We start from the raw sequence: 24,249 nt of genomic DNA, 5'->3' as shown, positions 1-24,249 counted from the left end.
ATGATTCATCAGTCAAAAAGTATGGCAGAGCTAAAAAGCATTAAATCTATGTAACCAAGCTGAAAAATGGGATATAGCGCATTACTTCAAGTTAGCAGTATAGAAACAAACTGTAGACAAAATCACTGATGTCAAGAATTGGTCATTATATGATAATTAGTGACCTATCCCAGCATTGTAATTTACTACACGTAACTGTGTATGTAGTTGCTATTGATGACATGTTCCTAATTACAGCATGACTGGACCACAACAGGGCAAACTCCTTCAGGCAATCTCAAAAATGATTCAGTCAAAATTTTTGCTCTGAATCAGGATTTCTCATCTCCTTAAACTGCTCTAAAATTTGTTTGTGTCCTGCAATCTTTAGTCAGAGAACTGAAAAAGATTAAGAATTGTTGGGTTTTTTATTGAATTGTTACTGTTTTTAAAAAGTTATTAATACTATAATAACCCACTACACTAAATACTGGTAGGTAGCCGTGTTGGTCTGAGTCGAAGCAAAATAGAAAAAAAATCCTTCAGTAGCACCTTAAAGACCAACTAAGTTTTTATTTTGGTATGAGCTTTCGTGTGCATGCACACTTCTTCAGATACCACTGCACTAAAGTTTTGTTTGGTTTTTAAGAGGTATAAATACCTTAAATTTTAAAAACTTGTTTACTTGCACATCTATAAATAAGCAGGCACCATCTTGTAAGGTGGCATCTTTGTCAACAGAAATGACTATTTGTCCACACAATACAATATTGTCAATACAACACAAAATTTACAAATAGAGGTAACATTACATGTAATGAAAAGTATTAGGGACTTAACAAAGATATGCTGTCCATTTAATTGGGAGTGCCTTATTAATCAAAATATTTAAAGTCTATTGGCAATTAACCAGCCAATGCCCTGACTGTGGAATCCACTTGGCACTTCCTTTCAGTGCCAGGTGAGCACATTATTTTCCCAGGGCTTTTAAGTAAGTTTTTTTCCTGATGAAATTAAACATTATTATTTGCTTTATCTTTTGTTAGTTGGTGACCAAGGAGATCAGGTACCACTGTTAAACACACTATCTGCGAAATACCCTCCCCGGACAGGCTTAGCAAGAGTCAACTATGATGTTATTTTGACACTAGGCAAACATCTTGTGCTGTATTCAGCTAACTATTATTCAGAGTAGACCCACCAAAATTAATGGCTCTAAGTTAAATTTTGTCTACTCTGAGTAAAAGTTAGTTGCATACAACCCTTTTTATATGCCTGGCCATGTCATAGTGTAATGTAAGCTAGTCCTGATTAAAGTTTTGATTGTTCAGCTGGATTTATAGTACCTTTACAATTGCTGTTTCTGCAGCTTTATTTTACAGGATTTCATACATTTATTTTACTGCATGCCACCCAGATACCTTAACTAACCACCACCAATGATATTTTCAAAATAAATCGTTTTTAAAGATTGTAATAGAAAAGCGGGGTGGAAACTCTAAAATAGTTTTAATTGTATCTGTTGTATGTTATCTTGTTTTTATAAAGTCACACTTTAAAGCAACTTAAATTCTGTAGCTGAACTGCAGCATTTTATAGTAACTAAAAAGAGGACATTTCGAATGTTAAGGTATTTTTTAAAAGAGACTTTCCCCCCTTTTAGCTTGCAATCCTATGCACATTTACTCAGTGGGGCTTCTGAGTAGATATGCATAGGATGGCACTATGAGACAGGAATGAATGAGCACCTCTTTGGCACACAAAACTCTCAAAAGAACATAGAAGTTTTTAAATGGTGAGGATGACCCAAAACAATTATATTAAATGTTGTTGCTCAAATACCCCTGGAAGATAAAGTTGTGTTGCCAAATTCCGGATGACATCTTCTGTTAGGTCAGAATGTTCTGAATCCCAGACTAAGCCAATTGTGACGATTTCAGGACAATTCATGAGAACACGTCGGATTTTTATTTTTTGGCCACAGTTACTCTAGAAAAAGGAGAAAAGATAAAGACTAATTAGCATAAATCCTCAGGGTTTATCCATTTCACATTGAATTCAGAGTAAATGTTGCAATATATGTCTCACAATTACTTTACAGCATGTTACTTTAGCAACTTAATATTTAGATCTAAAATAAACACCAAACTAATTGTAATTATGCCCTATTCAGCTGAGTTTCTTACGACTACTTTCTACAATAGATTTCAGAAGACAGAGAGATAGATTACTGTTATTTAGTCCTCAGATCACTGCTATTTGACAGACTTGGATATTTCTGCAACACATCCAGATACTGACAGAATGAGGAGGGAAGTAATTGAAGGCAAAATATTATTTTTGTTTAGCAAGTCATGCTACTGTGTTTTATAAAGCATTACCAGTATATTACTCTGACACCTTAAGCCCTTTACTACCACATGATTTACATCTGAAAGGTCTAAATCACAAGTGTTATTTTCAGGTCAAATTATCCAAAATAACAATTCCTATACTTCTAAGTTTGAGTGTATGCAGAGTAATAAATTTTATGAATATAAATTAATTTAGCCGTGTGCACAACTGTATGCACTCTAAACAATAAAAACACTGTCCTGCCCCATATATAGAACCCAATAAGGTACACCAATTTTTTTAAAAAAAATAGATGCCCAAAGCGACTTGCTTCATTTGAGAGCCAGAGGAAAATAAGCAGTGGTCCTCATTCATACATCCAAGAGGCCGTTCCCTATCTTCCTGAGGACCTTGTCCATGCCCTACTTGCCTCCAACACTCAAGCCTTCTTCAGGTATTCATAAACACATGACAGTAACCCCATGAAAGCGAAGAGCATGGCAGTATGTGCTCATGGTGACCAATCTCAAAAACTGTTTGTGGATTAAGAGCATGTGTGCAGCAGGGTGGCCTACTGAATGCATGTGGGGTGTCCCTGGGAGCTGGAACTCCAAGCAGGCTATGTGTGTCTGGTACAGTGAGCTACTACAGGCATGCCCCCAACCCAAGGAGAACCTTTGGGAAGAATCCGCACAAGTGGAGGGCAAATGTGTGCGTTCCCATTCTCCTCCTTCATGGGGTTATCAGCACATTTTAACACCTAAATAGGGCTTCAGAATGTGGTAATCCAAGGCAGTTTTACAATATTAGTCTAAATTTAAGTGTTTGAGGGTAGCTTACACATGGATCTCCAAAGATAAATCAATGAGATGAGAAAGAAACAGACCAAATTCCCTTTTCAGTTATGCAGTGATCATGGAGTGTTCAGTTTCATCATTTTTATGAAGTTAGCCCAAACAGAAACATATTTTGTTTACTCACAGGACAGCTCCTGAAGTCATCAGTAGTATTTGCAGTCTGAAGCAGTTCTGCAAACAATTCAGGCTTGAGCCGCTCATGTCTTTCCAACATTCTATCAACTTCATTGCTGCAGAGAAGAAGTAACTTTTAAACTTAGCATATAATACTATAGTAGTAAACAGCTATTTTCTGCTATTTGGCCCATGTACTATACAACAAATGTGGGTGTTTTAGAACTCTAAAATCTTAATCTATGCAGAGAATGAAGAATCAGACAGAGGTACTGTGTATGAAAAGGAATAAGGGAATTATATAACCATTACTATTTTGCACCCTAATTTCTTTTGAAGGATTTCAAAAATCAATAATATTTGAGAAATGCATTCCAGAGTAATATCAGAGTAAAGCAACTAAAATACACTGCAGGTTATGGTCACATTGATAAATAGTTTAAATCCATATGTTATGCATTCAGTACTGGTATACATCACTGTAAACCAGCCATTTTATTTCTGGAAGGGGCCATTTATGACATATAGTCTAAAATATTCGTAAATGTGATGAAGTGTATGGATAAAAGTCTTATAATAATGCCATAATTGTATGTTTTGCAATATTCCCCTGGTTAAAAATATTTTGATAGCTTCTTGCCTCCATTCTACCTGGAAGCAGGGCTACAGCCTAAACTGACTGGAAGTTACTCTACCTGGTAGGGCAAGAGGCAAGACTGAAATTGAACATTTGGTCCCGAGAGAGGTTTCCTTTGTTGCCTGCTCACCAACTGCTAAAACTGTCCAGGGCACTCACCTCCCGATCCTGCTTAACTCAGCAAGGTGTGAGACTGGGTGAGAGAAAGACAAATAAACTGTCCCTAGTTTATTTAAAAGAAGGGGGGGGACCTAGCAGGAGTTAAGTAAACTCCTGTTCTCTCTTCAGAGCCCGGAAACAGTCGAGTCTTTAAGTAGCTCCTGCCATGGAACATAACTCAATTCCAATCTTATTTCCTGTCGTCCCAGTGGAATTCAATTCCTATCAGTCCAAATTGATGCCCTGCTCTTGAGGGTGAAAGATGAGAGCTGATTCAATGGCCTGGTTCCTACAGAACACTGAGCCATAGTTTAGGGCTATATGAACTTCCCTGCAGAAGTCTTGTGCTCAAGCACGCCACTTCCCCTCTCCTCCTCTAGCAAGTGCCAGGAGGAGGATATCAAAAGCATCTGCTACCTGATTTAAACTTATACGTAATCTGTTGCTATGTCCAAACTAGGTTAAGAACTACGTTTTATTGGAACGAGGCAGAATCAGATAGATGGTGTGAAATGTTACTGCAGAGCAAGGGTAGGTGTAAGATATGTTGAATGTGTGTATTTTCAAACATGACCCGCTGCTTCCTCAAATGTCATTGAATCCTTAACTCTTGCAGAACAGTAATCTCTCTTGTTTCTGTTTTATTGTGTTATGGTGTATTTAGGATATTCCAAATAAATAAATGAACCAGTGATTTAACTTTTGGTATAACACAGGAAAAAGGAATAATATGAATGTCTATTGAAGTTAAAACACCATATAGCCTGTAACCATAGCAGTGTCCTAGGAAGGCTAGCTACATACGTGTTTGATCCTCATGTAACATGTGTTATGGAAATCTGTACAAAAAATGTGTATCCCTGGGAGTTAGTGAATTTTTAAAGTATTATTAAGTTTATCAACAAGGTATTGAACACACCCACCTCCATTCTATTCTCCACTATTCCTTGGAATTCCCAGTTCTCATACTATGAGAATCTGGAAATAAAAAAGAAAAGAAAAGAAAAGAGGTCTGGGGAAGAATAAGGGAGAAAACAAGGTCTCTTACCATAGAGCTGTTGTTGAAATGTAACGCACAAATTCTGTGAACGGTAAAGGATCTGAAGATGCCCCACAACTGCGACATACACACTACAAATAAAAAAAGTTTTAATTTTTGTAACTTTGGAAACTTTAAGAGCACTAAATTCAACAACAAACACAAATCTTACCTGTTCATATAATGTCATAGCAAACTTCTGATGGGTAATGCAGGATTTAGAAGTACACATATCTGTTTCACTGCTTGGTACTATGTGATAGTGAATTCTCTCAAGGATGTTTTCCTAAACAAAGGAATGCATTGATTCATTTAATAGATTTATATCCTGCTTTCCCAGCATTTAGACTCCCTATAATGCTATGCCAGACTCCCATGCTGAAAGTCCAGTACCCTTCCGGATACCCTCATGCCACATGATGGTGAAGCAAAGCACAAGGCACATTGTCTCTTCTCTTGTTATGAATTTCAGTTCCACTTAACTCCAAGTAATGGACAGTAAACAATGTCTCCAACAATAATTGTATTAAATATTCATCATGTGTATTCTTCTCAAGTCCGCCTTTTAAAAAAAGGGTATAGAACTTTTGTGTCCAAAATATTTAGATTCCTTTTAATTTATTCTCATCCTAAACCCCAGTGATACCAAAAACCTACAGGTTAAGATGCTTCAGTGAGAGCTGTGAATATGGCTCTCTTGTATCCAAACTAACCACATCACTGCCACAAAGTATCAAAGACAATTTTTAAAGAAAAGCATGATATCAAGCTCTTACAAAACATTCTGCTGCATCATCCATGAAACCAAGTTGAAATCGCTGTTCATCTTTAAAGCTTTCAGCCAAGGCATGCCTCATATTATTTGATGGGAGTGCTTTTTCTCGACTGTGCTGGAACTGTGCAAATATAGTCTGAAAGTCAACAGTACTATTAATTAATACTTCTGAATATCCAGTTTTTAAATAGGCTAGCATACTCCAATGATTTCTTCATCTAGGAGAAAATTCAGTGAAGTCTGATGTGTTGAACACAGTGCAATACCAAATATTTCTTCTTCTGGTAGAGAAAAAACTTATTACCTGCCCTCTCTATTGGGCCATGTTTCCCATTTTCTGCACAACAACACCCTGAAGAAAATAAATGGGATTTGCAATGAGACATTGCCCTAGGGTAGTAACAATCCTTGCACTGGTGAAGGGAATGTAAGAGCCCTCTGAATCAGAAACTATCAATCAAATCTAACAACCTGCTTCCCTCTATGTGTAATCAGTAACCCCCAGAAAACCCAAAAGCAGTGCATGAGGAGATTAACCCAATTCCACAGTTGCTCCTCAGCAGCTGGTATACTGAGCATGGAGGTTCCATGCAACAATGACAAGTGGGACTGGCAACACAATGTTTCAGTATATCTTCAAAGAAGTGTTCATGCTCAGATTTCTAGCATTTCCTGCTCTCCCTCTCAAGGACATGCTATTAGGGATTTAAAGAGACACCTCTGTCCCCTCTTTCCCAGTTTTCTAATCCATATTCCATTGCTCTACTTACAACAGTATACAAAATACTTAAGTGGCAGCAATTATAGCTGTTAACAAATGCTCCTTTACAAAAACAAGTTTTGAATCACGTTTCCCTTGTATAAGAATTTTAAAATCTTTATATGAACTGGATAGTGTGATTCTAAACTTACCTTTAAAGCACAGAATATGCAGGCATCACCCTGACAAACATGTCCTGATAGACCTCTTAAACTTCGCCGAAATATGTCAAGTTGCCATAAAACCTATGATGAGGAGGCAGAAAATAAAAGTTTCAATTTCTTCAATAACATATTTGTCCACATAAATAGTTGAAGGCCTACAATAAACTGATCTTTCATTACAGTACTGATACACCATGACAACATGGAGTACTAGACCCCGGACCCTGTGATCATCATCTGAGTCCCTTCTTTATCTGCTTCCTCTGTGGGAGGTCCAGAGGGTGGCAACACAAGAATGGGCCTTTTCTGCAGTGACTCCTCGCTTGTGGAATGCTCTCCCCAGGGAGTTTCACCTGGCACCTTCGTTACATATCTTTAGCCATAAGGCAAAACATTGGTCTTTTCCCAGGTCTTTGGCTAATTAAACAATCTATGGCATTTTAAACTGTGGGGAGAGTCGTATGGTTTTTGTTTGTTATTATGGTATGTATTTTTGTAAACCAGCCTGTGATCTTTGTATGATGGACGGTAAAATGAATGAATGATGGTTCAAAGCAGGGATGGGGAGAACCTGTAGTCCTCAAGATGTTGCTGGACTACAATTCCCATCATTCATGACCAATGATCATGTTGCCAAGGGATGCTGGGAGTTGTAGGCTCATCATCTCTGGTTTTAATGGTGCCATTAGATTCACTGAAAAAAATTAAGTTATGCATATGCAAATTCAAACTACTTGTTAGAAGGGAGGATAATAGGAAGATCAAAAACTAAGAAGTATTAGAATTTTCACTGAAATGCTGTAGATACTTTCCCCCATGATAGCTGAAAGGTTATCATACACAGAGCGGTTTTCAGTGGCCGAAATGACCAGCTATACTTCAATTTAAACAATGGCTTGTCTATAATACAGCAATTCTAACTGCTGAAAACATCAAATCAAGCTTTGTCTGCACATGCAATTCTCTCCATGAACAAATCACAAATACTTCTAACCTATCTTACCCATTTTGAACAAATACTTGAAAGAAGGGATACAATGTCAAAGTGCAAAGACATTTAAAGTAGGACTATGAAGAAAACCTAATTCAGCATGGCCCTATTTAAATGCATATATAGCAGTGCATATTCACTCCAAACACATCAGATACAGGTTATCATTTAACTTCATTTAATGTGCATTCTAAAATGCTCTCAATTTACTTCTGATGGCAATTTATGTTCACATATTCTTGAATCTTTTGTAACGGTGTGTGGCCTTAATAGGTTAGTAAAAGAAACCTATTAAAGGCTTTTCAAAGGAATTATTTTCTTCCTACTTAAGCAAAGCTTTATAACACCCATGTTGAAATGCTGATCAATTAAAGGGAAAGTTTTCCAATTGTGAGTGATGTATTCAAGTCTGCAGTCCTACTTTGATTAAGTCCTCTTTGCCAAGGAGGATCTCCTTGCCAAGGAGGATAACCAATACTTCATCAACCACTGAAAACACAGGGTCAAATTTGTTTCAATACATGTGGGTAAGCTCCTGTTGCTCTGTCCCAGCTTCTGCCAACCTAGCACTTTGAAACCACACCAGTGCAAGTAGATAAATAGGTACTGCTGTGGCGGGAAGGTAAACGGCATTTCCGTGTCGTCTACCAAAAATGATTAAATGACAAACATTGATAATTTGTGCATACTAAAGCAAAATTTAATTTAGCACAACTAAGATAAAATTCAGTAGCATCTTAACATGTATTTTCTATGGAATACAAATAACCACAATATTATGAAGTCCTACAAATTCAGCTTAAGTAGAAGAAGAGCCTGTTCATACAAACAAGAAGCAATTATCAGACATGCTAGCCGCCATACAAGGGAAAATGACAACCTTTCTGGAAAATACTACACCAGCTCAATAATGGGAAGCCACTGTGGTCGTTTGCTAGCCTTAGGGTTCACTTGTTGTTGTTGTTGTTTTTTAAAAAAGTTTCAAATTACATGAAAGTTACTTGTTGGCCTGATTTGCTTAGCAAATACATTGGGAGACTCAAGGTTAGGAAAGGTTAGATTAGCATATACAGTATATGCTTCATTGGTTTCAAGAGTCTATAAATTATATACAGTAGACTTGAATTCACTGCTGGCTGTTGGGTTCTTGTGGACTCACCTCCTCACCACAGTCACTATTGCCAATTCACTTGCATCCCCTCCTTCTGGAACCAAACTGTACAAAAGGCAAGGCAAGGAAAATGGAGGCTGTTGCTCCTTCTCATTCTTGTCACCATGTACAATCTTGGAAGATACATAGTGAATGAGAGGAAAATGCATTTTAATGATATTAATAGCCAGCTTTCAATGTAACTTATGAAGCTTGTAGGCTTTATCTGATTGGACACTATGTGAAATATAATGCTGGACTAAATAGGTATTTGATCTGTGTTTTATTGCATTAAATATGAGGAGTTCCTTACCTGTACAGCACTATTAAGAAAGCAACTGTTTTGTCCTGGTTCATTTAGCAAGCCCTTGGTAGGCGCCAAAGACATCACACTTCCAGGTTGATATACTTTTCCAAGGTTTCCTCCAGGTTTCCTCAAGAACTTTACCCATGCCATTATTTAGGAAACAGTGTTTATAAAATAAGACTGAAGGATTCCAAGCAAAGCAAACCTAGTCCTGACAACTGCCTTTAAGTTACGGCATTGTGTTCAGAAGTCCAACTCTTCAGATTGCATTAAGTCGATATCGCATCTGCTCTTTTTATTTTATAAAATAAAATGTGAAAAAATTTGTTCTGGTGATTAAATCATGTAATATTATGATGAAAAGCTATACAAATACTTATTGACAATCTTTATAGCATTTCACCTTTTCTTCTTCTTTAATATTAGTGCAAATGACTCTTTGGAAGATAATTATTAAATACTATGGCAGCTATATATTGAAAAAAACCCAGAAATTCTTAGCTAGTTTTAGCTATAATTAGTCTTTTTGCAGGTTGGTTCTTTCTCTTCATTTTAAGAAATAAATCACATTTCTTCCTGTGGTTTGCAAAAGTAATTCCACCGTGTATCTGTCTTCTTTCAAAATCTGTAAGGAGAAAGGGAGAGGGAATCTGAAGTTAGCAAAAGAGTTGAAGTACACAGCTGACAGCAGCAAAGACAGAACATAGATGGATACACAGGGCTTCTCTCCATTCCAGCTATTTGGTTGGGATGAAGAGATGGGTTGTAAGAGCGGAAGAGAGAGATGGTAAGTGGATTTAATAACTTCATTTTCCAAGACCATTTCACCATTTGGAATGAGTGATCCCAGGAATCTGTCAGAAGAACATACAAATGATGCAACATGCATTTCACCTATACATTTGCCAATGGAACCTTGGTATAAAGCATCTACCAAGTATAATACATCTACCAACTGATAAAAAAATTCCTAAAATCATCATCTCACCTTTAACTACTGTCAACCACTACAAAAAGAGAGCGTTAGCTAATCAAGGCTGCCATGTTAAGGCATTTCGTAAGCTGATCATGTTGAACTCAATCATAGAAAAGTAGAATTGGAAGGGTCATCTAGTCGAATCCCCTGCAGTGCAGGAATCATTTGCCCAACATGGGTCTCAATGTGGGGAATGTAGTTACAATAATGGAACAGAAAGCTTTCTTTCTATGGACCCTTGAATTAACTTACTGTATCTTAAGAAACAGCTGTTAGCTTTCTTTTCCAATTCTAGGTTTCTATATATTGATAGCATAACATATAAAGTCCTTGGGGCACAAATACCTGATGGCAGCCAACTCAATGTGCTTTTGGATGAAACTCATTACCTAGGCCCATTTCATTCTGTGCCTAGGTTTGGTTTTACACTGAAACAGCTTTAGTTGCCCTAATGATCACTGCCAGGAGCTGGAATACAATTCTGCTGCTCCTCCTTTCTCCCACAGTGACTTTTAATAAAATAAAATTCAATAATACAGCCTTTGTGGATTGGGGGTAGGAGGCATAGATATAAGGTGGCTCCAACCTATCTACAGGGTCAGCTTCAGAAGATGGCATGGGGGGCTGCTCAACCCGCATACCAGTTGTGTTGTGGGATCTCACAATGTTCTATTCTATCAATCTTTTTAACATCTATATCAGAGATGGAGAATCTGTGGTGCTCAAAATGTTGCTGGATTACAACTCCCATCATATCTGACCACTAGCCATGCTGGCTGGGATTGGTGGTAGCTGGAGTCCAGTATCTGGAGGACCACAGGTTCCCATCTCTGATCTATATGAAGCCACTGAGAAACCACTATATGAGAATTTGGGTGAGGGACCATCAATAAGCTAATAGTATTCAGCTCTACTTCTCTTGCCATTGAATCAGGTGAGACTGACCAATGTTTGGACTTGGTATTGGGCTGGATGAGGATCAAGAAACTGAAGCTAAATCCCATTAAGTCTGAGGTCACATGCACCAGTGGTTCTTGTGTTCAGACTCTGGGAGTGCAAACTGTTCTGGATGAAGCTGTACTCAACAAAGCAGATGTATTGCTTAGGAATGCCCCTCATTTGAGGCCCAGGGGGGCCTTTTCCCAGCTTTAGCTGGTTCAGTAGCTATGACTGCTCTTGGATGGGGATGGCCTGGCCATGATCATCCATGCTCTTGAAATATCCCGACTGGATTACTATTAATATTATTCTGACAATTACTCAGTGCTGCTCAGTTAGCTGTCTTTTTAGAGCTACAATACAATCAAAAGGATACACAGGTAACGAGTAAATCCAGAAGACAAAAGAAAAACATTCAAATGTTTACTTCTGATAAAAAGATATTTGTAGTACAGTGGTACCTCTGGTTAAGAACTTAATTCGTTCTGGATGTCCGTTCTTAACCTGAAACTGTTCTTAACCTGAGACACCACTTTAGCTAATGGGGGCTCCTGCTGCTGCCACGCTGCCGGAGCATGATTTCTGTTCTCATCCTGAAGCAAAGTTCTTAACCCGAGGTACTATTTATGGATTAGCGGAGTCTGTAACCTGAAGCGTTTGTAACCGGAGGTACCGCTGTACTGAATGAGTGTAACTACAGATGAAGGCTGTACAAAAAGAGAATAAAGTTACTTTGAACCAAGCCAACATTTTATGTATTTTTCCACCAGTTCTACAGAACTCTTTGTACTCAAGCAATGGTATCATTTAAACTGCACTTCTTGTAGCAACTTGTTATTTCAATTCCAGAGGTACTAGCACTAAATTTAAACAGCTATGGTATGCTCAAAACAAGAGCCTATATACCATACATTTCAAGATAAATTGGAATAAATCTACATACTCAAAATGTCAGATGAATGAAACATCCGATGCAACTTGGTAAAAGTCCAGCACTACAATATATTTTCAAACACTAAATCCATCTTATGTGAGCAATACATTAGGTTTATCTCCCTATCCAACCTCTTACACATTTTCTGAACCACTCCACATTTTTTGTGCTTCTGGACCAAGATTCAAACAACAGACTGACAATTTCTCTTTTTTTGAGGTTATTGAAATAATATGTTTATGGTATTAACCAAAATTAAAGAAAACAAACGTGAAAATACTCATTTCACTATTTGATTCTAGGCATCATGGGTGGTCTAAAACCAAAACACTGTATGTTCTCAGAGAACCAATAATTATTACAAAAATGCTGACAAATGATCCAGGTCAGTCTTAAAACAACTTTGGGGGGGGGGGGTCTGACTTAAAATACTGTTAGGAGTGGTAGCAAATACGAGATACCTTTATCAACACAAAACTGTAAGGAATACTAACCACGTGCAACATTAAGCAGAAGTCCAGAATAATTTGTCCTATGAACAGAAACTGCAGGTGGCTTTTTAACACCCAGAATCCCCATGTCAAAAAGGGTATCAGAGCTGTGAAAGTTGGCAACTCCAATGATCAAGGGGCTGAGATACTTTCCCTAAGAACAGAAAGGCTGGGGCTTTTAGTTCAGAAGAGTGAACATCATGTTAGAAGTTAAGAATGTTGTAGAGAAAGCAAATAAATGCTTCTCCTTTTCTCATACTATTCAGGCAAATTAAATATGGTAGATGCACAATAGTCAAAAGGAAGTACTTCTTCACACATGATGCATAAACCTATGGAATTTCCTGCCACAAAATATAAATGATAGTCACTTGGAAGGTTTGTTTATCAACAGTTTGTTTATCAACCATAAATATCCATGATCAGTGGCCACACACCTTGGCTGTGGGGGAATGTGGAAGAGCTGTTGTCATCATGCCCTTTTTGTGCACTTTCAGGAAGCTCCGGGGGTGACCACTTTGGAAAATAGGATGCCAGACTAGACAGACCTTTGGCCTGATCCAGTACAGGTCTTATGTACTTAGCTAACAGTGACAGGCCATTTGTAACACTTGCTGATTTAAACAGAGTTCCTGACATCATCCCCACTGTATCAGCCATTACCACCACTATTCCTCCGTAATAAAGCAGCCACAACATGCAGCACTGTCTGACTCACCTCTCCCAGTAAGAACAATCAAAAGTACAGAAACTTCCATTTAATGAAGCTGAAATATGACCATATTTAATACAGTGGTACCTTGGTTCTCAAACACCTTGGTACTCAAACCTTGGTTCCCAAATGCCGAAAACCCGTAAGTGTTCCAGTTTTCAAACGTTTTTCGGAAGCAGAATGTCCAACGCGGCCGTTAGCTATTGTTTTCGGGACGCCTGCACCAATCAGAAGCTGTGCCTTGGTTTTCAAACATTTTGGAAGTCAAACAGACTTCCGTAACGTACGGTATTAAGTTTTGTGCTTTTGTTTTTGCTATTTATTTTGTTTTTGTTTTTGAGGTTTTTTTGGTTAATTTGTTTTTGTGACTTTGTGGAACCTAGTTCAGCTACTGATTGATTGAATGTGTGACTGCGGAAATGGATAAAAGCCCCCAGCAATCCAAACAATAACTATCATCAGTGCAGGTAATTTTTTTTTTATCATCTACAATACAGTGTACGTACTCTGGAAAGTCTGCAACATGAGGTGCTGCTTCTGCACATGGCGCGATAGAGCGCTTCTGCACATGCACACGCGGTGAAACCTGGAAGTACGTATACATTTCCAGGTTGGCCATATTCACAACCTGAACGTTATGTTACCCAAAGGTAACATAACCCGAGGGTCCACTGTACTGTCTTATTTATTTTATAGTACAGTACAGCACATTGATTATTGCTTTCATTTTATGAATCAATGGTCTCGATAGATATTAAAATTCATGTTAAATTGCTGTTTTAGGGGTTGTTTTTAAAAGTCTGGAACAGATTAATCCATTTTGCATTACATTCTATGGGAAAGCACCCCTTGGTTTTGGAATGTTTTGGTTTTGGAACGGACTTCCAGAACGGATTAATTTTGAGAACTAAGGTACCACTGTAAATATATTTACTGATACAGTGCCCTTTTTAGTTTGAAGGAGTGCTATCTCTTCCCCAAAACCCTTTAGATTTCATAGGACCCAGGATCAGCCAGGGCCCTTCCCGTTGAACCTTCAGCATCTACTGAATATGCTCTTATTCCAGCAGGTATTTCAAGTAATTTCTGATTTTATAGTTTAACCAATTTAATCTTTATTGTATTCAACCTGATACACACCGCTCAGAGACAATATACTTTTTTGAGTGGCGCACATTGTTTAGATATTCAGTTTTGCATGACTGTGCTAAAGCATCTCTCTTGCAATTAATGATCTAGAGTTAGTTGGTTCTATAGCTGAAGGTCCTATGTTATTCCTAAAAGGCAAATATATATATATATATATATATATATATATATATATATATATATATATATATATATTTACTGATTTTAAAATTTCAACCCTCTGCTCTCCAGAAGGCCAGTTGAAATAAAAACAAGTTTTACACTCCTCAATATGCTCAGATTTCCATTCTGACAAGTTTCCCTGGGAAAATTATTTCATAGTTTCATATTGCAAAATGGTATAACACTATAAGCCCATTCCTCTAGTCTAGCAGACTATAAATCTTAGAAGACTTAGAAAGAACTTCTATGTAACGAAACTTGTGAATTTAAGATCAAGATTCCAGTAATAATCTTTTCATACAATGTGCAGGGGTGGAACCATGTCCTGAACACATGAAGTCAGTTTTTAGGAAGGTGAAAATATTTACAAAAATAAATAAACGGGAAGGTTTTGAAAACATCAAATAACTATGGCTTGAGAGTTTCCATTTCTTACTCTGCAAGGCATTTGATTACTGAAACAATGACTAAATCTGATGTTTTGAATCTAGGTTGAAATGCTTCCAAGATTTATAGCCATTTAACATTACTGGCAAATACTGCAATCTGATCTGCTTTATTCAGTTCAAAGTATGAACTATATTCACTTAAGACAATTGCTACAATTTTATTTTTTTACTATTTGATTTTTCAGTGGGTTTCTTCAGAAATGCTGGCTCCCTCAACCTGCAAGCGAAGATGAGTGCCGCACCCCAAAGTCGAATTCGACTGGACCATCCAGGGGTCCTTACATTTATTACCTTTACTGCATTAAAAGAATTAACACATTGAGTATTGAAGCTTGGAGGAGCAAATAACTACTGAGCTCAATGGGACCTGTTTTCAGAAAGGTACTTCTGTTCACTCAAGGGTGAAGGGCTCCAATTTCTGTTAATTCTCCCCACCCCCACTGCAGTCACCTGTGCTGCACTACTTGCTACTATGAAGCGTGGCTTTGGGCAATAAATATATCCCACCCAACAAACAAGCTAATACTGTACATGTATTTACTCATTCAATGTATACTGTAAGTATTTATTCATCCAAATACTGTGTTATTACCAAAGTTCCCTGGGTGGCTCTTTCACAAAAACATGAATATGATATCTGAAAAACTTCACAGAAAACAAAGTATCTACTGCTCAGTGAAGAAAATTGTAAATACCGAATAGTTATGTACCCATTTATTTCATAAGCAGTACAGCAAGCCACACATAAACTGCCTGTAAACTTCAAAGGCAGTTTCCTTACTTAATGCCAATCACTGAGCATGTGTGCAACATCCAGGTTAAAAATTAACATTTAACACTCTTGAAGCTAGCTACATTAACAAAATGAAGTTTCATTTCATTTGAACATAAATACTTGAATATTCCAAGTATTTTATGCAAACCACAATTTTTTAAAAGGATATAACATGTCATTTGCGAGTCTTTTTCATGCAAGAAGATCAACAAACTCAAATTAGAGAAGACACAGGATTAAAATAGGGCCAAAAATCTGCTGGAAACTGACTAACACATACCCAAGAATGGGAAATCAGATATTGTACTGGATACTATGCAGATCCTATTCACACAGGTTTCAATGATCTGGAAACGTTAAATTTAGCAAAACCTTGTCTGATGCAACGGCAGTCAAAACAATGGCCCATTCCGTGGGCCAGTCTCTCAAACCCGGACCATTCCTCGCCCTAAACACGCTTTCCAATAACAAGCATGCTGATTACTTGCTTCTGCTTTCGATGTAATAATATCTGCTGAAGTTAACTATGGAGGGAGGCTTTTGGGGGGAGAGGAGAGTAGAAAAATCAGAAACCGTACCACACGCTGTGGGTGAGCGGGCTACCCGCAGCATGTAAACACTTAAGAAAGGCTCCGAATTAAAGAGCAAGGTATGGGCGGAGAGTTGTCATAAGCCCAGCCATTTCAACAGCCAATAAACAGATACGGAGCAGCGACGGCTGGAGCAGAAAGCGTGAAGTAGTAAACAAGGAGGAAGAGAGTTTTATTATTATTATTAAAGGATTTAAAAAAAAAACCGGCTCGAAGGACTCGACAACCAGAAGGAAAAATATACAGCGGGGAGGGGAGGAACAGGTTCTTCTTGTTGTTTTAAAGGCGATGGTGGGCAATGAAAGGCTTTCCACCAAGGAGACCCTCAATCCCCCACCCCGCGAAGGGCCCTGGAGGGATGCGTGAGAATGCGAGGGGTGGTGGTGGCAGCAGAGGCGTGTCGTGTGTGGGGGTCCACCCCCCGGCAGAAGAAGCCGACCAGCTAGACCACTAGACATGCTGGGCCAAATCCGAGGGGGCAGCAACGAGCTGGCCCTTGAGGGGGCAAACTCAGCTCACACCCGCCGCCGCCGCCTCAGGCACCTGCCGCCGGAGGAAAAACTTTCCGTGCCAGGAAGTTCCAGGCTGGAGGGAGGAGGGTGAGGGTGTGTGTGGACGTGGAAGCGAGAGAAGCTGGCCAAGTACCCCGGGCCCTACCCGCCCCCAGTTCTCAACCGACCGGCTTTTCGAAAGGCCAGCCGTTGGCCACCTCGCTTCCCTTCCCTTCCCCAGCCGTGGCCTCTTTGGCCGGCGCTCCTCACTCGCTCTCCCCCAGCGTCAGAGGCGCCGCTTCCCCCTCTTGGTAGCCCCCCACCCCACGGCCACCGCCGCCGGGTCCCCTGCCGGCCCTGAGGGACTCACCTCCTCCGGTGCGACGCCGCCGCCACGCCAGTCGCTTCTCCCCATCCCGAGCGCGGGCTCCTCCGTCCGGCAAGCGAGCAGACTATGCCGCAGGCAGGGCTCCTTCCCCCGCCCACCACCGCCAGCACCAGGCGGTGGCCCCGCCCCCTCGCTCCCTCTTCTCCCCCCCCCCGCGCTGAGTAACTTTCTTCTTTCCCGCTTGGAGCGCCCTCGCTGAGAGGGGGGAGAGAGCGAGGGACAGAACCTGGGGGGGGGGAGGGAAGAGAAGCGGCAGGGCGGGAGTTCTCGCGGGCGGCGCGCTCGCTCACGGGCAGGCCGGGCGCGCGCAGCAGCAGCAGCAGCAGCTGACTGGCGTGGGCGGGGCAAGTAGTCGGGGCAGTCTGGAGCGAGTTCCTGCTCATTCCGATGACTTCAGACGCTGAGGGAGAAGTGGAAAAGGGGAGGGGGGAGAGAGCGAGAGCGCGGGGGAAATGCCGGCTTCCGATTGGGCAAAGGAAAGGGAGACCGTAGGGAAACGAAGGCTGGGAGTGATTGGAAGTGCGGGGCGTGACGTCATCCCAGGAGCATCCAACCCAAGCTCAAGGTTTTGCCCACTCCCCCTCCTTTAATTAATCAATCAATCAATCAATCAATCAATCAATCAACCCCAGAGCCTGGGACGGCGGTGGCGAGGGAGGTTTGGCCGCGCGCGGGATTCCGGTTCAGTTCATCCTGCGGGCTGCGCGACCCAGAGTGCTGATGATGGATGCTGGGAAGAAGCCGAAGGTGGAGCTGTCAACAAGCTGCGGAACAGGAACTGGCAGCCTGCTGGATCAGGAGAACGGACCGTCCATCATCATCATCATCATTTACCCACACTTAAGGTCTCAGCATCCTGTTCTCACAGTGGCCAACCAGGTGCCTGTACAAACCCTGCGAGCTGGACCGGAGCTGAACAGCACTGTGCCCACTCACAGTTCCCCATAACTAGTATTGAGACACATAATTTCCCTGATAGTGGAGGTAGAACATAGCCATGGTGGCAAGTGCCCATTGATAAGGGGCAAGGCATTTGGCATCAAGCAGCTCCATTTTTCTTTCTTGCAGAAATCTAATGGATGGAACAAAGCTGAAAACATGCAAATACCCACTTATTATTATTTTTATTCTGTCACACACATCCCATTCATATCCTATTCTATGGCTGGCAGCAGAAGCTGGTATTGGTGAATAGTTTTGGCACTAGTACTTTGGAGAGGTCCACTGGTACGCACCCCTGACAAGCCGCCACCACTGGCAGGGGGATCCCCAGAGAAGTGTGAATCCTGCTTGGATGCTGTGACAAGACATGTCACAGTAGCAGCAACAGCTCCTAACACTCATGCAGGGAAGCAAGCAGCTGTCCAAAGAAGTGGTTGATGCTGCTGCTTTTCTGTCTGCAGTGGGTAGCAACAGGAAATAGGCTGGGCACTGCTGCTTAGAAGGAGTGAGCAGGCAAGGTGAGACTGAGTGATGGAGGTTAAGAGTAGCCATTGCATTCACTTCATCACCATCTCCCTCTGGGCAGCACAGAGGACGGGGCTTTACTTCTAGCATCTCTACTGTCAGGTATCCTCAAGGAGCAGTTTCATAGGCTCCCTCTGGGAAGGCTAGGCCTGTTTCACCCGGTTCCAGTGGCCATGCCATCTAGCACAGTGCTCCTCAACCTTGGGACTAGAATTCCCATCATGTCCAGCCAGCTTGGCCAGTGGTCAGGGATGATGGGAACTGCAGTCTAACAACATTTGGAGACCCATGATTGAAGAACACTGAGACAGAAAAAGTGAAGGTAGCACCAGATGCTTCTTGCCTGCTCAGGTCAGCAAGCTGTGGAGGTAGTTGCAAGGAGCAGTAGCTGCTGTCTTTGGTCACCTCCCTCTGGACGGTGTGGTGGGAGGATTAGCCCTCACCAGGGAAGCTAGGAGAAGTGTCCACCAGGGGATTATTGCTGAGAGCTTCCCAAACCATGGAACCTGTTTTGCCTTGTATTGTGCTTGGTCCCCTGTTCTTACCTCACCTAGTATCTCTTTGTCTTCCCCTGCCTAGCATATTTACCATCTTTCTTCCACTTGTCTCCCTATGTGCTCTCCCTCTCCCCTCCTTTTCTTGTCCTTTCCCCCCTTTCTGTGAAGCTGGGAGCAAGTCTGCCCAGGAGAGTCATGTTTCCATGAATCCTGGCCCCTGGTTGAGGTTTGTGTAACTCAGTGATGAAGAAAATGTATGCTCATCTGCATGTCCTGCTGCGACAACACGGAATGTTCATAAGCATTACAGTGGCTAAGGGAATGAAACTGTAAGCTGTTCATGTGAAACAGATCATAGGCCCCAGGGGAAGGAAGTGTTGTGGAAGAGATCCAAGGAGAGGAGGATTCCAGGAATAAGGAACCCAGACACGGAGTTCATTGAGGGAGTGCAGAGTAACCTAGGGCTATGAGTCAGGAACCGGAGGGAAGAGTAGAGGAGGCAGTGGCCAATGAAAAGACAGGCAAGCAAATTAACCTAGGCATTGAAAGGAGAGGTTAATAAGAAATGGAAATCTTAGGACTTAATAAAGGTGAGAAAATGTATTCTGTTGCCTGAAGTATGATGTGAGATGGGGGCAGGGGATGGGACAGAAGGGTTGAAAAAGCATGGAGCAGGACTATGAGCCAATGACTGATGCAAGCAGTCATTGACTGATGTGAGACTGGGCCACGAGACAGGGAATTGAGCGAAAGGAATGGCCAGCATGAATCTGGAAAAAGGAGAGACAAAGGTCTGATGCAAGATTGCACAAATGGCTTAAGAACTGGAGGGTCTAAATATTATTGGAAGGAAGGACATGGACAAACAAGAAAGGTATGGAGGCTCGGGAACTGTGGGGTCATATTATTGCCATGAAAACTCATATTATGTTTGGGTTTTCCTGACATTGGAAAGAGGTGACATTGTGCAGTAGGGATAAAGGCTATTGTGAATCTGTCCTGCATTGGAATTTGTTGTGAGCAATGTGCTGGTGATGGCAGAAACTTCAGATTGGGTGGGGCGATTAGAAGATCACAATTTTTTTTGTTTTACTACACTGCTTTGACCTTTAAGCAATAGCAGAAAACAAGTTTATTCCGTGTTCCATTTTGTCACTGTTCTCATCATCACGTGGACAAAGCAGAAGTTGCATGGAGAAGCTGCATGGCAGTTGTATGGAGCATCTTTGGGGAACAGTCTTTTCTGCAGCTGCTAAAATGCTCTCTCTCACTTCTGGATTCCTAGATCCACTTTGAGGTTTGTTGGTTCGTTTGAATTTGTAGCCTGCCGTTCACTATAAGGTCTCAGGGCAGGTTATGGACATCTCCAGAACACAATTTAAGTAATTAAAAATAAGTTTAAAACAGTATTTTAAAAGAGTTTTACAATAAAACAGAAGTGGGTACTCCATATCACTCAGCTGTATCCAAAGGTTTGGGCAAAAAGGTACGTCTTGACCTATCAATGGAATTGTATAGTGACAGGGCCATGTGCATCTTGGTCAAGAGGGCTTTCCATGCACTGAGGGCCACCACCAAAAAGGCCCTTGCATATACTCTCACCAAGAGGTTGGTGAGAGTACCAGGAGGACCCCACCTACAGATCTGTATAACTGGGCAGGTTTACATGGTAGGAGAGGGTCCTTCAGATATCTGGGTTAGACTCAATAATCATCATGTTCTCACAGTTTTTTTTCCTAGTGTATACTGCTACCACAAGTAGCTCCAGACCACATGGGAAGAGCTTGCAATGTTGCTATTCTACATCTCGGCATCATCCTTTGGGCTACTGGCATGGGCTCCTCCTGAGTGGTCCTGGGTTTCTTGCACTACCTGAAAGCACAGTAGAGAGCAGTGCTGCTCACACTACTACAACAACATAAATAGTGTGCCTTAGATCAGACTACAGCTCCCATCATCTCTCACCAGTGGGCATGCTGGCTGGGCTGATGGAGTCCAACAACATCTAGAAGGCTACAGGTTCCCCATCTCTGCTTTAAATGGATAAATGACTCCTTGCTAACATAGCTTGCAGGAAAAAGGCTAGATAAAAACATGTTTGAAAAATAGGTATGTTGAAAATAGAGATTTGTAGTGTGATGCACTTTTAATGTCTAAAATGTAACTTTCTTCAAGATATCAGATTAGAAAAGCATAATTTTGTAAAAACAAGAACAAGGTTTGAGAAGCAATACAAAGGACAATGTGCATCTTATAACCATAACTACCTACATTCTTAGATTTCCAAATTAAAGACAGATTTGATTTTGAATGAAAGGTCATTTTTAAAAATGAATTTACATTTTATCCATTCCAGCCATTGGATATTGTTTAGTTGTACTACTCACCAGAGAGTTTTTCTTAAATTCAGTGGAAGAATATGCACTTAATATTTTTTATTTCTGATTTCCTGTTGCTTTCTCTAACATGCCTAATAATGTTGCAAATAAATTCACTATGCAATATATATTGCTTCAGTTCCAACTTAGTTGGCCTAAGCAGAATAGCATCTTCACAAAGACATGAACTCTCCAAGGCAATGTTTTCTGGCCTTTTCAGGTTTTCTTGCTTCGTAGCCAATATCCTAAGAGAAATAGCTGGACCATGTCAGCAAATTTGTAAGGCTGACGCAAGGAACGAAAAGATCAGTTACTTAACCTCTAATACTGATTATGTTTTGTTAGGAACACACTTTTCATAATAAAGTGTCCAGTTCTAGCATTGCTATGTCATGTGGTGAGATTATTGCAGTTTGCACAGTAGGGAACATTAGGAAGTTTACAAACAAGTGGCCCCTAAATTGTGGGATGCTTATTTGTGTCATTGAATTAGAAAGTGGATTACCTAGGAAATGAAAGGCTTTTTACAAGGCACATAGAGCTCTATTCCCACCTTTGTTCTTGTTTGTGTTAATTCGTGTCTGCCTTCCCCTCTGTTGCTCCAAGCCCAGTATTAACATTAGTCATGATAAATGAAAGAAAGGCACCCTGTTTCATTGGCAGAAATGTTGGATAGCGAAGAGATTTTTTTTTTTTTTTGCTCTGGCAGGTATGTGCTAGGGATTTTCATAGAACTTCCAAAGAGAACAAATTTTCTTGAGGCAAGTTAAGGGTGAAGGCAATGTGGGTGAAATAAACAAAGCAGCAGCAAGGTTTATTACGTGACTTCTCTGGCTACTGGGAAATGCACAGGAAGGAAAAAACCCAAGAGCGACTGTTTAAAGTATTTACAAGTGTGCCTGAAGCCAAGCTTGTAAGAACTGGAGGATACGCATGGGGGGGGGGGAGTGTTCTGAAGAAATGTACGAAGTGAGCTGGGAGGCAAAATTTCGGGCTCTGTCATGATGGGTCATACAGCAACATGATGGCACCCAGTCAGAAAAGATAGGAAAAGAATAAAATCAATAATAGGCACAATACAGTGTTAAAATTATTAAATGAATAGGAAACTCAGCATCTTTCGGGCTGAGGAAGGCTCCAAGTTGGAGGAGAAATTCAGTTCAGAAGACTGGTTCAGGCATAATAACCTTGGACTTATAAACCATGGCTTATCAACCCAAGAACAAGCTATATATAGTACCCCTGGGTATTCTTTCCTCCCCCTGAAGGGGTGAGATCTGAGATCATGACTTGTGTAAATCACATTTTTCTATTACATCCAAATCAGGAAACTGCTTGAGTCCCAGTTTATTAACCAGGATCTGGATCTGGGATTTGATCTTTGTTTCATATCCTGATTACTAAGAAGGGATTAAGCCACAGTTTCCCAGTTTAGATTTAAAGGTCAACCATGGTTTAAACAAGCCACAGTCTGAGCACCAACACTTCAGGTAGCCTGTAGAGATTTGATGTAACTAGGGTAAACTGCCTATAAACTGCTTTTCTTGTGAACTGCTTAGAGGTTTAATTACAATCAAGCAGTACATAAATTTTGTTAAATAAATAAAACGTAACTCATGGGCATTAATCCGATTCATCTGCAACTAAAAATAGAATCCTAGACCTGCATACCCAGAAATAAAGTCCCTCTTTCTTCAGGGGAGATTACTTGTAGGTAAGTGGGTACAGGATTGCAGCCTAAAATCCTTATTTAGAATTAAGGCTTTATAAGTCATGTAGAAAGCTCCCGCTATTATTGCTTCCTCAGGCCTCAACCCTAAATGATGACTGATTTTTGTGAGCCGCTCAGATATTTTTTAACTAAAGGCCAGTATATGAAGGCCATAAATAAATAACTTCAATTTCTCCTGTGTTGTGAATGATTATTTGTCTGTGGTAGAGCAAACAGCTGGGCTTTCTCTGGGGACAAAATCGGAGTTTCTGAGTGGGACAGATTTAAGACAGGCATCCCCAAACTTTGGCCCTCCAGATGTTTTGGACTGCAATTCCCATCATCCCTGACCACTGGTCCTCTTAGCTAGGGATCATGGGAGTTGTAGGCCAAAACATCTGGAGGGCTGCAGTTTGGGGATGCCTGGATTAAAGAGGTAGCCCATTAAGGAGCGGACAATCCCAAATATCTCATTGACACAACTTCTCCCTTTTAGAGGAGGATGTGCTAATGTCTCTCCGCTTTTGTTACTCCCCTATTCGGACTATGTCCTATTAAGGCATATTTGAATGAAATAAAGCACACATTGTATGGAAAGCAATTTTTGTTTATTTTCATAACCACAAATCATAGATTGTAAATAATTGGGACATGAGAAAAGTGCACCCATAATTAGGGGGATTTAAAGGAACACACTGGATTACATGTGGAAAACTCCAGGGAATACCACATTATACAAGCATTACATAGTATCAGTCCTGCCTTTTCACCCACCTGTGAGAAACTGCATTACCATACCAATACCATTATTAGGCATGGTATTGATAGCCACCTTTTTGTGCAATTATCCATGTAATATTTTGGTTCTTTTGCT

General features: G+C 40.6%; 1 protein-coding gene across 3 annotated transcripts in view; it reads right to left on the bottom strand.

The window, feature by feature from the left end:
- Positions 1-17,456, bottom strand: part of USP53 (ubiquitin specific peptidase 53) — a 31,766-nt gene extending 14,310 nt beyond the window's left edge. Inside the window, exons 1-8 of one of the 3 annotated variants that reach the window (XM_035112312.2) lie at positions 17,305-17,456; positions 9,273-9,891; positions 6,807-6,899; positions 5,896-6,030; positions 5,292-5,405; positions 5,129-5,211; positions 3,295-3,400; positions 1,822-1,968 (exon numbers count right to left, since the gene is read on the bottom strand). In XM_035112312.2, coding sequence (XP_034968203.2) covers positions 1,822-1,968; positions 3,295-3,400; positions 5,129-5,211; positions 5,292-5,405; positions 5,896-6,030; positions 6,807-6,899; positions 9,273-9,416 — 822 coding nt within the window. In that variant the 5' untranslated portion in view covers positions 9,417-9,891; positions 17,305-17,456. Of the gene's footprint in view, positions 1-1,821; positions 1,969-3,294; positions 3,401-5,128; positions 5,212-5,291; positions 5,406-5,895; positions 6,031-6,806; positions 9,892-17,304 lie in introns of those variants that run through there. The other 2 variants (XM_060278563.1, XM_060278564.1) reach the window with 2 other exon arrangements.
- Between the last annotated feature and the right edge of the window lie 6,793 nt (positions 17,457-24,249).

The sequence above is a fragment of the Zootoca vivipara genome, chromosome 9 (assembly GCF_963506605.1).
Source record: "Zootoca vivipara chromosome 9, rZooViv1.1, whole genome shotgun sequence".
NCBI classification, from domain to species: domain Eukaryota; kingdom Metazoa; phylum Chordata; class Lepidosauria; order Squamata; family Lacertidae; genus Zootoca; species Zootoca vivipara.
The sequence above is the reverse complement of the archived record's forward strand: the minus strand, read 5'-3'. Positions and strand labels throughout refer to the sequence as shown.